The sequence below is a fragment of the Callorhinchus milii genome, unplaced genomic scaffold, assembly GCF_018977255.1.
Source record: "Callorhinchus milii isolate IMCB2004 unplaced genomic scaffold, IMCB_Cmil_1.0 Scaffold740, whole genome shotgun sequence".
Classification (NCBI taxonomy): Eukaryota; Metazoa; Chordata; class Chondrichthyes; order Chimaeriformes; family Callorhinchidae; genus Callorhinchus; species Callorhinchus milii.
In genome coordinates, this window is record NW_024705481.1 from 23,512 (window position 1) to 40,942 (window position 17,431).

General features: G+C 47.4%; 1 protein-coding gene across 1 annotated transcript; it reads left to right on the forward strand.

Annotated features, from left to right (window-relative positions):
• The first annotated feature begins 4,552 nt into the window (after positions 1-4,552).
• Positions 4,553-6,994, forward strand: LOC121852316 (toll-like receptor 2). The gene has a single exon (XM_042346415.1). The coding sequence runs from the start codon at positions 4,553-4,555 to the stop codon at positions 6,992-6,994; it is 2,442 nt and encodes an 813-aa protein (XP_042202349.1).
• Positions 6,995-17,431: the final 10,437 nt, after the last annotated feature.

The window sequence follows — 17,431 nt, forward strand, 5'->3', positions numbered from 1 at the left end:
ATTATATTAAAAGTAGAATAATATATTGTTGGCGCACTGCATTATGGGTTACCATGTAGGAGTGTTGTCTCTGAATCATGAGCATAATCCACCGGGTGACGCATTCTTTACAAAATTTAGGATCAGAGGGCGTTTCACATAAAAAAAAATCCTGAACTTTGGAATCAGACTAGATGAATTTACAAGACACCAAAACAACTGCATATAGTTTTAAATGTCCTTTTAGCCCTTGCTGTCCAATTTTACTGAGAAATCAAGGTGCGTTATGTAAACAAACGTGCGTTCCAATATGAGGTGCACATATATCAATCTCTCTGTGGGTTTACGCGGAATTCACCGTATTTATCGCCTAGTTATGTGCCATTAAAGAAGCGTGCCATTGCCCATTGTGTTGAGTTGTTTTGTTTTATTAGGTTCCGTGTGCTTGTGCACCACTTCCAGCGCAATATCGCCAAATAATGTTTCAATCTGCAGCAGTAATAAATTATACATACATAGTAGCAGTGGCCAATTGACATGTTTTCTTTTTAACCATTCTTGAATTCTCTGAACGACAAAAGTCAATTTGTCTGCAACAATCCCCAACCTCCGCCGGCTTTGGACACATTCTCGACACACACGATGCCACTGGACTGAGGTGACGTGGAATGCGACTAAACCAAACTAACCGGTACAAGTGGCTTAAACAAGAAATGACATGCACATTTTGCTCGTTCTGAAAGTCCCGCGATTTAAGGCTGACCGGTTGTGTGCGCGTGCGTAGGGGAGCGGTCGTGTATCGATTAGCACCCTGTGCTACGAATCCGGTGACCCGAGTTCGATTCCTGCTCACGACCAACACCGGTGACGAATATCTGGACCGGTCCTGGGCCTCCCTGGGCGTGGTGAGTAAACATCGTGACTAGGGAAACAAAGGCAGCTGGGCATGGTGCTGACCAGTGCCGGATTATTCTAATAGTAAAAGTAGCAGATGCTACGGGCCCCGCACTTTCAAGGGCCCCGCGCTAAATGATTTCAAGCTATCAATTCCGTTTCGATTTAAAGCTTTCGTGACTACAGGGATTCATCTTCTTGTTTTTTCGGTAAAGTCACGTAGAAGGGAAATAATAAAATAATAAAAATAAAACATTATAAAATAATTCTCACGACGTTTCGGCCACAACGCAAGCAGCCGTCCTCAGGTGAAGAACAGGTCTGTCGAGAAGACAGAGTCTGAATGACAGAGTCTGAATGACTCTGTCTTCTCGACAGACCTGTTCTTCACCTGAGGACGGCTGCTTGCGTTGTGGCCGAAACGTCGTGAGAATTATTTTATATGTTTTATTTTTATTATTTTATTATTTCTACTCTATTATTAATTAATTTATCATATTAATCGTCAACTACTTAAACTAAATGAAGGTCCTGTTTGGTGGGGGCATTACCTCCCCGCCCCTGTGCCCCCTCCCTCTAAACTCCACCCCATGAACACAACGGATGTGTAACACGTGGGTGGCAAATTCTCCCTTTGGTCCAATGTATGGCAAAAGTCACACCATTGTCTCCATCACCACAAAAAACGGTGGTAAAGCGCCGAGGTTTGGCAGGTTTCATTTAAATCAAACGAGGGGGCTAGCACTCAAAATGTGCGAACAGATAGATCGGTATAGCTCGTCGTGCTACATATGTAGGGGTGTTACGGAGGGGGTGTTATACAGTTGTGTCGGACGGTAAACAAACACACTGGGCGTGGCTATGTCTGTGCGCGGGGAGGTGCTCACAGCGACGTCCGCACGGGCAGCCTGGGGGGCTGACACGGAGCTGGGATCCCCCGCGGCCCCACCCCTCAGCGGGGGAGTTGCTATATAAGGGGGTGAGCCGGAGGGCTCGAGCAGAATGTATTAAGCTTAACCAGTGAAGAAGGAAGATCTACTAGATAGAGCCCTGGACTCCCCTGGATCGCTGCCCTTCTCAGGGCCGACCAGGACCGAGCCAGTGGCGTGGCCCGAGAGCCAGAGCCGGTGCTCTTGTCAGAGCTGGTCTGGGGACTCCGGGCGCCGTAATCCCAGCTTAACCAGGGCTGGGTTTGCTAGCCTCCCCTAGCCCGATAGTGGAGGACCTAGAGGTAGGCTAGGTGTAGCCTAGAGCGTGACTCCCCAGTTAGACGGGTGAAGGGGCCGACACCCCTTCCAGTGCTGTACGTCCCGGTCTGTATTGTACCTTGTACGGAATAAATAAGTGTGCCTCCAACCCCGGCGTCCAAGTCCTCCTGAACGTTATTACACATGGACCATATTCATGGCCTTTAGCTTTAGTATCGCCCTCCTACCGGCAGATGAATGCTCCACCTGCAGGCCGCTGCGGTGTTCACGCCCCGTGCCACGCAAGGACGAAGCTGCCTGCCATGAGGGGACGTCCCCTCGGCTTCAGATAGAGAGAGAGAAATAAGTATAACCCGTAAAACAAAGTTTTTCACTATAAATCCTTTATATGCGTGGCGGCTAGAGTCCTCTCGTCCTCTGGCTTGAGATGGCTGCCACCTATGGGTCAGATGATTGTCTGCCAGTATTAAGCAATTGGTAATTAAATATTTAATTTGTTTTCCCTAAACAGTCTAAAATTTTGGAAACATTTTTTCACGAACATTAATTGTCACGCACAACGAGTCTGTGTGCAAAATGTCAGCTCGATTTGATCACGGGAAGTGGGTTAAAAAACGACCGAAAGATTTGCACGGTCGTAAGCAAGCAAGCAAGCAAGTGAACTTAATATAAAGGATTTAAAAACAACCGTGCGCTCTGAGACGTGTCGTATGATCATTCAGCATTGGCCCTGCGCTCATTGCTCTGAACTGGGAACTAGTTTAAGATTTCGAATTTGTTTGGATATCACAGATTTTTTTTGAAGGCTCAGTTTGGGATTTAATTTAATATTTTCATAAAAAAATGTAACTAGTGTTACGGTTTAATAACTTTAATTGTTTTTAAACTCATTGGTAACCATTCTAAGGATGAAATGTATCGTTGAAATATTCTTTAAATGAACATTAATAGAAGTTCTACATCATGGGACCTCCTTTGCCAGTACCAAAATATAAGTGTAGGTTGTACCCTTTTTTCTGGCAACAAAACAGGTGTTAAGAGGCCGTCCATAAATGACGTCACGCGATTATGGACGATTTTTGACCCCCCCCCCCCCATCGTCACGCGGCGTCACAAAAAGCCAGACCCCCCCTCCCTCAAATATGACGTCACAAAGCTCTGCCCCCCCCCTCCCCCCAAAATAAAACATGCTTCAAATCGCTTTAAGCTATCGTCATTGTAGTGCGTATTTGATGTGGTCACCCCGTGGTGCCCTTTTAAAACTCAACGTTTAACCTACTCACGCCGGCTTGTGTCCGCCCAAACAAGTGGTCCATATTTGCGGAATACACCACGCCGCCGTTGACCCTGACCATTGACCGAGCAACCCAACGTTACTACCAGCTCCCTCGGAGGAATGTGTTTAAAGTTGCGCATTTTAATGTGACGTCACATTTCTCACCCCCCCATCACACATCGTCACAAATGCTTGTGGTCAGAATACAAACAAAATTACGTACTCTGATAATATATGCATTGTCTTTGAAACTGATTGGTCCACACCAGAGACATCTTTCTTTTCAGCCTCGTCTCAAAACGGTGTTAGACCAGAGGACTAGGCTCCAAAGAAAGCTGTCTCTGGTGTGGACCAATCAGTTTCAAAGACAATGCATATATTATCAGAGTACGTTTTTTTTATTTGCATTCTGACCACAAGTATTGTGGTTAATGCAGACATGATTCCTTGTAAAAGGTTTCAGTTTGGTGTTTTATCATCTTAACACCTGTTTTGTTGCCAGCAAAAAAGGGGAAAACCTATTCTCATTAATATAAGTCACATATATTTTTTGGAACAATCCAACACTTTTTCGGGGGTACCCACACTTTATCCAACCACACACGACTTGCCTGCTGATCGACAAACTGTGGTTGTCCCCCATTTACACCACTGTGTGGACCAAGGCACCCCATCCACATCGTTTGATTTCAATTGATTCTGCCAAACCTCAGCGCTTTACCACCGGTTTCTTTTGGTAATGGAGACAATGGTGTGACTTTTTGCCATAAATTGGACCAAAAGGAGAATTAGTCCACCCAAGTGTATCAAATCCGTTGTGTTCATGGGCAGAGTTTGGAGGGATGGGACACGGGGGCGGGGGTTGAAGAAATGTTGCACCACATTGTATCTTCAGCTGTCGCGCCAGAAGATCGAATCGGGGACCCCTGGATTTGAAATCTATCAAGCATTTCCCAACCAAAACAAAAAATCCGAAAGATTACAAATTAAAAAGCCATGCAGAATTAAGTTGTCAACCGGCCCAGTCACCCTGGCAAAGAGCGTCACAGCTCAATGGGCATTATTCGGAAAATAAACTTCTGATTCTGATCCTGAATTACTTGAGGCTCCTGTTATTCATTCATGTGAAACCCACGTCTCATATGTACCGCCTTGTTAAACCTCGCAGATCTCCAAAGGAGCGACAGCTATTGGGATGGCGGGCTGGCCGGGGATGTTCGTTGCTGCCGCGGTCCTGCTCTGCCTCCCGCACCCGGGCTCCTGTGTACGCGGAGAGGCCTTCTTCTTGGGGCGCCAGTGCAGCGTCGTCGGTGACGTGGCCGACTGCTCGCGACGTGGCCTCTCGGCCGTGCCATCCGGGCTGCCGCCCTCCATCGCCCAGCTGGACCTGTCTCACAACCGCATCGAATCGCTGTTAGCCAACGACTTTTCCGACGTGCCGTTGCTTCGCGTCCTCAACCTGGCCTTCAACCGCGTTCGCGACATACATCCCGGGGCTCTGGCGCACACCGCTCTCCTCCAGCACTTGGACCTCTACCACAATGAGCTGCTCGAGATCCCCGCGGAAGCCGTGGGCAACCTCCGCCTGCTGCAGGTCCTCAACATCGCCATGAACAACTACACGTCTTTCGTGCTGGGCGGAGCGTTTGCAAATCTGCACAGCCTCAGGTCGCTTACTATCGGCACCGCTCGCACGGACGTCCTCAATGCGTCGGACTTCACGGCACTGCAGAACGTCAGCGTGACGCATCTGAACGTCCACACAGGCTCTCCGCTCATGAAGTTCGAACCAGGAGTGTTCGCCCCGTTTAAGATGCTTCAGAGCTTCCGAATGAACTTTACCGTCGATGACGACCCGGTCATATTTTCCAAGGTTCTCCTCGATTTAAATAAAACGAAGGTTTCCGAGTTTCAGACAGACCGAGTGCTGCTGAATCCTGTGAAAAATATGTCCATTGATTTCTTTTATGGCCTTGAAAAGTGCTCTCTGCTCAGAAACCTCACACTCGTTGCTGCCAACTTCACAGACCAAGAAATAACGAGCCTGCTGAAAAACGTCTACTTGTCTCAGATCACGTCTGTCGAGATAACAAACTCCTCGTACACGGATAAAAACGTCGTCTCATTCTTCGGCCTTAAGAATGTGACCAAACTATCGCCTCTTGAGAAAGTAACAATCAATCAGATTTTTCACCTGAACATGACCTACCCAAAGTTTGCTATCAATTTCACACTTTTTCCATCCTTTTCCAAACTTAAAATATCCCACACTGGCATGAACAAAGTGGAGTGTTTTTTCATGAAACTCAAATTTATCACTTGGCTCGACTTCTCAAGCAACCTCCTCGACGAGGAAGGCCTCTGGTGGACAAACTGCAAATATACAATCATCCTTCCACGCACCACTGAACTTTACATCAGCAATAACAAGTTCACGGATCTGCAAATCATATCCAGCATGGTGTCTCTAATGCCAAGCATTACGTTGTTGGACGTTGGTTACAATTATATCACTGACATTGACGACTGCAGTTGGCCTCCAACTCTCGAAACACTGATCCTGCGGAACAATGACATCAGCAAAGATTCCCGCATCTGCACATCGCCGCAGCTGAAGGTGTTAGATCTTTCTTACACGCGGATGGAGGCTGTGCCCTATTACATCCTCGATGATGCAAAGTCCTTGAGAGAGCTGTATCTGACGGGCAATAACATCCACTACATCCAGCCAGAAATACAGTCCTCATCCCTGCAGGTCCTGCACGTTGACTACAACACGCTGGGAATCATAACTAAAGGGACATTTCAACTCCTTCCGAAAATCAGGGCCCTCAAATTGGGAAACAACCTCTTTTATTGCATGTGCGACCTTTACTGGTTCCGCCAGACATTTGATAAATCTCTCTTGGTGGATTGGCCTCAAAAATACGTCTGCAGTTATCCAGAGAATCTGGCAGAGAAGACTCTGGATTGTTTCAACCCGAGCATTGTATCCTGCGACAAAAGGATCGCGATCGGACTCAGCGTCGTGATCACGGCGGTGGTCGTAGCGTTGGTTTTGGGCCTGGGTTATTACTTCGACGCCGTCTGGTACATAAGGATGGGCTGGATATGGGTGGGAGCCAAGCGGAGGGGCTACAAGCACGTAACAAGTGGGGAAGCGCCCCCCTTTGAGTACAACGCGTTCATCTCCTACAGCCACATGGACTCGGACTGGGTGGAAGGAACTTTGGTACCGAGGCTCGAGAACTCGGGCTCCAACCTGAAGCTGTGCGTGCACGAACGGGACTTCACCCCGGGGGAGTGGGTCGTGGACAATATCATTCGCTGCATCGAAGGGTCCTCCAAGACACTTTTCGTCCTCTCCAAGAGCTTCGTGAACAGCGAGTGGTGCAACTACGAGCTCTACTTTGCGCAGCACCGCATAATGGAGCAGCACCAGGACTCGCTCGTGCTGGTCCTGCTCGAGTCGCTGCCCAAAAACTCGCTGCCGAACAAGTTCTGCAGGCTGCGTCGGCTCCTCAACAGAAAGACCTACCTAGAGTGGCCGGCAGAGGAGAGCAAGCAGGCCATCTTCTGGGCCAGCCTGCAGGCCATACTGCAGACGACCTCCAGTCCCACCAACCCCGTGACATAAGGCCACAATAGTTCTCAACTTGTTGGTCTAGTGGCCCAAAGGCCCCCAGAAAACTGGGCCCCGCTCTCCCCCCACCCCACCACCCACCATCACCTCCGTCCTACTCACAGATGTGATGTTGCCGTGTGGTTTTACCCAATAAAGTAAATGTCGAGTAATTTGCAAATTTGGAAATTCGGACCGTGGCACCGGAATACGTGGCTTACTCTTGTTTGGTTAATGTCACAGGATTGCTTGGTTAATGTCACCAGACGAGATAGTTAACATCTGAGTACAGTATTGGATCACCGACACAACTATCTGGCTCTTGCGACACAATAGCACAAATTATGTTAATGACAACTAAATTATATGTAATTCAAGTATGTCATTGCATTACATAATTTGAAATTGGTATCTAAGTTACACCTCACAGTAATTGTTAATGTCATTTGAATGCATTTTGCTTGAACCTCTATTGGTGGGCAGATATATAAGTGGGATGTATGGTTGCGGTGATATAATTTTCCGCGATATCAAATTTCATGACATAACAGTTCTCCGTAACTTTGCAATTGTAATTTTGTCTGCTTTGCTGTGCAGTCTCTTCCTCCTATAATGCGGTAGCAGTTGTTGCGTTCCTGAAGAACACCGGGTTGGGGGAAAAAAATCGCGTGATCATGAATAATGCAGGGTAAAGCATAGTCCGCGATAACGCGTGAGATGCCTACGCAGGCTTAACAAACACTCGGTTGCATCTGGAAGCATCCCGCCTTGCGCGATGCTACGCCAAGGCAGCCGTTACAACCGCGTTATATTCAATTCGCATGTGCATTGTAAAGAACAAAATGTGTTCCCTAATACATTCATCGCGTTATGAATACAGCGCACGTTCCAGAACAGACTATTCTTCCAGTTTGCATGTTACGTAAAATATGTTCAACTGCTTTTCATGCTGCACAAGGCTGTCATAAGTCGTCTCATGATTGCAACGTTACAATGTCGTCTTATTGCTGATGTTAATATTATTGGTAAGTAAAATCGTTGTTGGTGTTAATGTTCATACGCTATGTTATTTTGCTCATGTTGGTTTGGTGTTGTTCTTGTGTCATATTGTTGTTGATTGAAAGTGAGCCAGCGAGTGTCTTTGACAAATGCATATGCAGGGTGCTTAAAGAATTTTGTTACACTTATACGGAACTATCGTTTTATATTAAATAAGAACGGATAATACACTGTAACATGATAACAAATGTATATTAATGGCTTCATAAAGTCAAAGAGTCGTCACTTGTTCGCCATCATTGTCAACTCATGCCTGGAATCTTCTCCAGGTGGTCTCCAGAGCCCGGAGGCACATTTCTTGTGATATTGTTGTAAATTCTCAGAAGTGTAAACTTTTTTTTCTGGGCACCCTGGATATCCATATCACGTGCGATTCACTTAAGTTACATCCTGCGCAAATACACGGGCAGTGTTCGTTAAAATACAAGCTGTGTAGTTATATTTCTCTTTTATCCGAGTGTTCCTCAACAATGCAGGTGCAGTAGCACTTCTCGATTGGGGTGTGGCAGGGTCCAAGGTCCAGTGGCCGCACATTTATTAAACACGTTCCTCCTGCGGAGGGAGCTGGTAGGAACGTTGGGTTGCTCGGTCAATGGCCAGGGTCAAGGGCGGCGTGGTGTTTTCCGCAGATATGCCCGACTGTGAGGGCGGGCACAAGCCGGCGTGAGTAGGTTAAACGTTGAGTTTTATAAGGGCACCACGGGGTGACCAGCCCCTCCCCACCCTCCCACCCCTCCCACCCCCCACCCTCCCCACCCAGCCCCTCCCCACCCTCCCTACCCGGCCCTTCCCCACCCTCCTCACCCAGCCCCACCCCTCCCATTTTTGGGTGCACGACGGACGGACACAATAATCCCCTGTGGGCTGGTGGAACCAGGTGGTTCCTAACAGTAATATATTTTAGAATGTTCCCGGATGGCGCTGGAGAAAGCACTGTGACGGCACGTGATTCAAGTATGCCATTGCATTAGATAATTTGAAATTGGTATCTAAGTTACACCTCACAGTAATTGTTAATGTCATTTGAATGCATTTTACTTGAACCTCTATTGGTGGGAAGATATATAAGTGGGATATATGGTTGCGGTGATATAATTTTCCGCGATATCAAATTTCATGACAAAACAGTTCTCCGTAACTTTGCAATTGTATTTTTGTCTGCTTTGCTGTGCAGTCTCTTCCTCCTATAATGCGGTAGCAGTTGTTGCGTTCCTGAAGAACACCGGGTTGGGGGAAAAAAATCGCGTGATCATGAATAATGCAGGGTAAAGCATAGTCCGCGATAACGCGTGAGATGCCTACGCAGGCTTAACAAACACTCGGTTGCATCTGGAAGCATCCCGCCTTGCGCGATGCTACGCCAAGGCAGCCGTCACAACCGCTTATTCCTACTCGATCGCGTTATATTCAATTCGCATGTGCATTGTAAAAAAAAAACCTGTTCCCTAATACATTTATCGCGTTATATACAATTCGCGTTATGAATACAACGCACGTTCCAGAACAGACTATTCTTCCAGTTTGCATGTTACGTAAAAGATGTTCAACTGCTTTTCATGCTGCACAAGGCTGTCATAAGTCGTCTCATGATTGCAACGTTACAATGTCGTCTTATTGCTGATGTTAATATTATTGTTAAGTAAAATCGTTGTTGGTGTTCATGTTCATACGCTATGTTATTTTGCTCATGTTGGTTTGGTGTTGTTCTTGTGTCATATTGTTGTTGATTGAAAGTGAGCCAGCGAGTGTCTTTGACAAATGAATATGCAGGGTGCTTAAAGAATTTTGTTACACTTATACGGAACTATCGTTTTCGATGGAATAAGAACGGATAATACACTGTAACATGATAACAAATGTATGTTAATGGCTTCATAAAGTCAGAGTCTTCACTTGTTCGCCATCATTGTCCACTCATGCCTGGAATCTTCTCTCCAGGTGGTCTCCAGAGCCCGGAGGCACATTTCTTGTGATATTGTTGTAAATTCTCAGAAGTGTAAAAAAAAAATTCTAGGCACCCTGGATATCCATATCGCGTGCGATTCACTTAAGTTACATCTTGCGCAAATACACGGGCAGTGTTCGTTAAAATACAAGCTGTGGAGTTATATTTCTCTTTTATCCGAGTGTTCCTCAACAATGCAGGTGCAGTAGCACTTCTCGATTGGTGTGGCAGGGTCCAAGGTCCAGTGGCCGCACATTTATTAAACACATTCCTCCTGCGGAGGGAGCTGGTAGGAACGTTGGGTTGCTCAGTCAATGGCCAGGGTCACCGGCGGCGTGGTGTATTCCGCAAATATGGCCGACTGTGAGGGCGGGCACAAGCCGGCGTGAGTAGGTTAAACGTTGAGTTTTATAAGGGCACCACGGGGTGACCAGCCCCTCCCCACCCAGCCCCACCCCTCCCACCCCCACCCTCCCCACCCAGCCCCTCCCCACCCTCCCCACCCAGCCCCTCCCCACCCTCCTCACCCAGCCCCACCCCTCCCATTTTTTGATGCACGACGGACGGACACAATAATCCCCTGTGGGCTGGTGGAACCAGGTGGTTCCTACCAGTAATCTATTTTAGAATGTTCCCGGATAGCGCTGGGGAAAGCACTCTGACGGCACGTGATGACGTCCACAGGAGTGGGGAATCTGTATTCGCGACCTTCAGCACGAGCCCTACGCAGTATTAACTTTTTTCGCAACGTACGTAGCCAACCATGCTAATCGGAGGTGCATTGGTGGAAATGGGCTGGAATACCCCGGAACATCCTGGAACGCCGTGGTAGGAGTGGGAATGTGAACCCAACTGTGTTCCGGAAGGAATTAAGGTTTCATCTTTGTTTTTATTTGACTCACAGATAGACCCATAGGCGAACAGAGAGACCCACAGACACACACAATTACCCACATACACACACAGTTACCTACAGACAAGCTCAGAAACACACAGTTACCCACAGACACGCTCAGAGATCCACAGACACGCAGATACCCACATATGAGCACAGAGACCCACGCACGGAAGTGATGCTCCTGTTCCCTCCTCCGATCTAGTGTGGGGGGGGGGATCATTTATGAGTTCCCCGGTAATGTCTTCCCATTGCCAGGCCAGCAGTGCGCACAGCCAATGAACACGGACAGACGAGCCTCCCAGTGTGCACCACGCTGCCACGCACGTGATCTCTCCATCACACGCCAATCAGCTCCAATGCACCACACCCAGTGTCACGCGGGCTGCCACTATTTAACATGAACGTCATCGACGTTTGAGTTTTCCCACCAAAACACGGCTACGGGCGATTACTTCGAAACGCACACACGTGCACACCGCAGCTATTGCTAACACGGGGCGCGTACGCGCTTGCACCTGCGGGCGATTACCTCTTTACGCGCGCACACACTGCGGCTCCCCGCGTTCACTCTCGCCGCACATTCCCCCACGCAGTCGTTCCACACAGAAATCACAGACACCACACCGATTCTCTGTGCTAAAAATGCTTAGCCTATCACTGCCGCGTGGCGGCACTCGCTGGCGTCACACGGATGCTGCGAGCGGCTCGAGAAGGCAGGACGGCAGGGAGTGGGTCTTGGTGGGTCTTGGTGGGTCTTGTGGGTCTTGGCGGCCAAGCGGTTAAAGGAAACCAACCGGACGGTGGTTGGTGGAAAACCAACCACCATCGGGTTGGCTGCCCACCACTGACATTATCTCTTTCACACGCTGGTTGCCTGCTTTGAGTTTTACCCACCCAGCAGCATAGCAAGGGGCTGCTTTGTCCTGACTTGCTTTTCTGCTTCTGCCATCTACTTAACAAATGCTCAGTCCCGGCAGTAACCACAGCCGTACTAACCTTATCAAATAACAACTCTCCCGCAGCCCATCCTGGCTCCTCCCCCTCAACTAGTATATATACAAGGTCGGGTCTCTTGGGATTTCTCTTTACTTGATACAGCAATCGTGCTGTGACGGTTCCACCTGAAGACGGAAGCTTGTGTTGCCTCCGAAACGTCGTGATTTAGTATTCTATTTCTATTATTTCTTCTAGTATTTTTATTATTTATTTTTATTATTTATTTTTTCCTACGTGACTTTACCGAAAAAACCTAAGAGTATACTTACATTATCATTGGCTGCTGACATTTGGGCTACGCCAATTTCAAACCCTTAGAAACAGTTTGCCTTTGAAGCTAACCCCCCTTTTCCTGAAGATGACCGCTTGTGTTGCGATCGAAACGTCGTAGTTTTTTCTTATTTTTTATTTTCTTTGAACCTATCTACGTGACTTTACCGAAAAAAACAATAATATAACCGTTTTAATATTTATACATGATTAATAATGTTTACATTTCATTCCATTAAATCAATCTTTTTTAAAATTTTACCAGGTAAAGGCCCACTGAGCAATGGTATATAGCTATTTTTCAGAAGCGACCTGGCCACAGGTGATAGCTCAACCAACACAGAAAGTCAAGAACAAAGAACACGTTTAAACAATTTATTGAAAACGGTGCAACATCAATCAAACACCAATATTTTAACCACATCAATTTGCAGTGACAATTAATAAAATATTAAAGAGAAGTACACCTGGAAATGAGGCACTTCTCATAAATGTACTACTGATTTTGGTCCATGGAAGTTACATTAAAAAGCAAAGCGAATCACGTGACTTGGTGGCCTGTGGTCGAACCTGGCGCCAACGTCTTTTCGATGCCGAGACGCGTACAAGAGAAGTATTTTGAAACAATGTCCCCTGTAAACCGGAGTACATTCGCAGTCGGATATTGTCAAGAAATTCTCCTCGCATTTTATTCAAGCTAAATTCCCAACTCTGAAAGTTTGACGCTCATGCAATGAACATTAAGTCTCACGTGGCAGAGCGGGTGGGAAAATTCCTCCCTCTGACGTGTGGAGCCAGAGGTCACTTCCAGCTGTCTCAGAGGTAGCGCTGCCATATCCTCTTCAGTGAGCCATACCATAACACAAGGGGGGGTTGGCTGCACTGCTGAATGAGACATCCCAATGGATACTTCATCTCAGACATGATGCAAACAGGGCGATTGGGATAAAATTGTGTAAAGTTTAAAAGCCATATAAAACTATTCTTCACATGAATCTAAATCATTGTTGCCACGGCCAATTAGAGTGATGCACACTCGTTACATGTTTTTCTAATTTAAACTTTTCTTATCCAATGAAAAACTGGGTGCCAGAGTTAAGTTGATCCTAGGGGCTCTAGTTATCCTTCGATCTCAAAGGACTCGCAAGTAAATTGGGGGATGAATAGGCCTGCATAGGCATGAACATCATACCAGCCACAGTTTTCTTAAATGCCTTTCCCTACACAATGTTTGCAATGATTAGGCAAAAGTCTGCAGCAAGAATTACATGGCTTAGATAACACCCTTAGACAAGCCTACTATTTATTTTAAGTCCTTAAGAGCTGGCACGAGTTACCTGCCTGAAATAATCAAATCACCATACATGATTACAGCCTGGATGAATACTCACAAGACAGTTGCCTGAATTGAGCCCAAAATCTCATGCTTCTTTCCACTGCAACCAGCTGAGCAAGCTATGCCGGGGGTTGTGCCAAGCCAGCCCTGGTGGGACTCGGGAGGTGCTGGGTTGCTTTTCCACTGCACACACAACAGCCAGTAGGAAAACCAACCACCTGTACCATGCGGGCCTCGCACTGGCTTGGCTCGGACGAGCCAGCGGAGGACGGGCCATCGGCACGACGTGGGCTGTCGTCTTCACGCCCAGGGGCTTGACGGGTCTCACAGGAGGCCCACGTCCCACCAGCGGACGCCGGCGAAGGGTGAGCGGCGAGTGTTGGAGCCGCAGTGCACCTCGCCCAGATTGAGGTGGTAGGTCTTCAGGTCGTCGACGAAGTGGCAGGCGAGGCCCAGGGGCTCGAGCAGGGAGCGCACGTGGCTCTCCAGTGGGCACTGCCCGTCCACGTGCGGCCAGAACGGCTTTGGGATGCCCAGCTGCTTGTTGAGCACCACCATGTTCACCTGGGCCACGGGATGGCACGGGGGACGCGAGGAACACGGCGGGGAGAAATTAATAAGCCTGCGTTTTAACGATGATATAAGGAATAATATACTATTTTGCAGAGGTATTCGGCAGTCAGTTGTAGAGCATTCCAAGTTGATCGTAGAGAAGGAGTGGGGCAGTTTAGGGTACAGTATACAAAGTATGTATGTACGGTCAACTTCTTTCGCACCGTACGTAGCCAACAGTGCTAATGGGAGGTGCGGGTAAGGACGACAAACTAAACACAACAACGAGCAGTTCTAAGGACATGAGTTTCCAGTGGCTAAAGTTATCATAGCAACTCCTCTCCCGCAGCCCATCCTGGCTCCTCCCCCCTCAACCAGTATATATACAAGGTCGGGTCTCTTGGGATTTCTCTTTACTTGATACAGCTGTCGTGGCTGTGACGGTTCCACCTGAAGACGGCAGCTTGTGATACAGCGCAAGCACAATGCGATCACAGTGGTGGATGGTGAATGTTTACAACTGAGACTGCCACTAGTGTGACCACTTGGCAGCGTCCTGAAACAAACAGATCTAAGAGAAGGACACGGCAAGATACCGGATGGCTATCGTAAACACACTTCGGATATGCAAAGGAAGATTTATATCGCCATTTATAACAGATGCCGGTTTAATAGAGCATTCCGGATGGTAAAGTGCCAGATAAATAATAATAAAAAATGAAGCTTCAAATTTCAATGGTCCTCAAACTATCTGTGATGGACAGGTCGCTCCTGAAAAAGAGCTATATAGATCAGTGGGCCTTACCTGGTAAAATAAAAAAAATAGTTAAACAATTAAAGAGTGGAGCTTTTGTAACAGAGCGGCCACACGCACCACGTCGGGGAAGTAGGCCTCGGCCTTGCTCTTGTTGAGGAGGAAGAGCACGGGGAGGTCGATGATGTCCGCCTCCTCCAGGCCCAGCTCCCTCTTGAGCACGTCGCGGTTCCAGTCGATGCAGCGCTGCCACCACAGTCGTTGCCATTAATACGCGCGTGTACGTGTGTGTGCGCGCGCGTGTGTGTGCATTTCTTCACAGGTGCTCGCTAACAGCACTTGTCCCAAAAGTCTGTCAAGGCTATACAGGGGATCTGTGTCTTTGTACCTTACAAAATTGGCCCGTGATTTTTGGCGATTTAAGTGGCGATTTACGTAAAAAAAAATTATATGCATGTAGTATTAAAATAACGAACGATTAAAAAAAAGTAACATTCAAAGCCATCAATTAGGGCTGCCTTTGGCCTTAAGGAAACAATAGGCTTTTGCTCATGAAACGGATATACGGTGAAGTCCTCGCTTAACGCGTGTTCACACAGCACGCGTTCCTCGCTACGAGACTTTCTTCTGCGAGTGAACAATCTCACACACAAGCGGAACGTGCCATGCAACAATGCTGGACGCACCCCAATATAAGGTGGTTCCTGAGCGGTCGACGACGAACTACTTTCTTGAGCCGCGCGACTAAGCGGTATGATACAGTAACGCGGAATGATACAGTAACGCGACGGCGTGCCCTCATATCAGTTGTATGTCCTACCATCGGATGAGTTCATTCAGCAAACGTGATTCAGTCTGTTAATTCCTCGCTTAATGCATTTACACTGAACGCAGCACTTTTCAGGAACGCATCTACCGTGTAATTCCTGAACACGAATGAATCCCACCCCCTGCATGAAGGAGGTGTTTGGAGGACACCCTCAAATCGTGTGTGTGTGGTTATCTATGGGTATCAGTGTGTGTGTGTGTGGTTATCTATGGTTATCATTGTGTGTGTGGTTATCTATGGGTATCAGTGTGTGTGTATGTGGTTATCTCTGGTTATCATTGTGTGTGTGTGGTTATCTCTGGTATCAGTGTGTGTGTGTGTGTGTGGTTATCTCTGGGTACCAGTGTGTGTGTGTGTGGTTATATCTGGGTCTCAGTGTGTGTGTGGTTATGTCTGGTTATCAGTGTGTTGTGTGTGTGGTTATCTCTGGTATAGTGTGTGTGTGTGGTTATATCTGGGTCCAGTGTGTGTGTGGTTATATCTGGTTCATTTTGTGTGTGTGTGCGGTTATCTCTGGGTAGCAGTGTGTGTGTGTGGTTATCTCTGGGTATCAGTGTGTGTGTGGTTATCTCTGGGTAGCAGTGTGTGTGTGGTTATCTCTGGGTACCAGTGTGTGTGTGTGTGGTTATCTCTGGTAGCAGTGTGTGTGTGGTTATCTCTGGGTACCAGTGTGTGTGTGTGGTTATATCTGGGTCTCAGTGTGTATGTGGTTATCTCTGGGTATCAGTGTGTGTGTGGTTATCTCTGGGTACCAGTGTGTGTGTGGTTATATCTAGGTATCAGTGTGTGTGTGGTTATATCTGGGTGTGGTTATCTCTGGTACCAGTGTGTGTGTGTGGTTATATCTGGGTCTCAGTGTGTGTGTGGTTATCTCTGGGTACCAGTGTGTGTGTGTGGTTATCTATGAGTACCAGTGTGTGTGTGGTTATCTCTGGGTAGCAGTGTGTGTGTGTGGTTATCTCTGGGTACCAGTGTGTGTGTGTGTGGTTATCTCTGGGTGGTACCCAGTGTGTGTGTGTGTGTGTGGTTATCTCTGGGTATCAGTCAGTATGTGTGTGTGGTTATCTCTGGGTATGCAGTGTGTGTGTGTCGTTATCTCTGGGTACCAGTGTGTGTGTGGTTATCTCTGGATATCAGTGTGTGTGTGTGGTTATCTCTGGGCATAAGTGTGTGTGGTTATCTCTGGGTATAAGTGTGGTGTGTGTGTGTGTGGTTATCTCTGGGTACCAGTGTGTGTGTGTGTGGTTATCTCTGGATATCAGTGTGTGTGTGTGGTTATCTCTGGGTACAAGTGTGTGTGGTTATCTCTGGGTATAAGTGTGTGTGTGTGTGGTTATCTCTGGGTATCAGTGTGTGTGTGTGTGGTTATATCTGGGTTTCAGTATGTGTGTGGTTATCTCTGGGTATCAGTGTGTGTGTGGTTATCTCTGAGTTATCAGTGTGTGGTTATCTCTGGGTATCGGTGAGAACAGGTCCACCTCTGGGTGAGTACTGTACCTGTACATATGCATTTTCAGTCGTGATGTTTTTGTCATCGACGATGTCCTGAATCTTCAGCTTGCGCTTCAAGGATGAGACAACTGTGGGGGGATCATGGATGGGAAGAGGGCGATCGCGATAGAGGAGATGGGGAGGACAGAGGATAGGTTTTATTGCTTACAGCATTGACTGCAACTAGAATTACTGCCTGTTGTAACTACAACTAGCAGTAACTTACTCTTCCTCCCTGATGATGCTAGTTGTAATTACTGGAAACGTCATACTCAGATTGTAAATGTTGTGGATTGGCTCTCCAACACACCGGTGTGCTGCG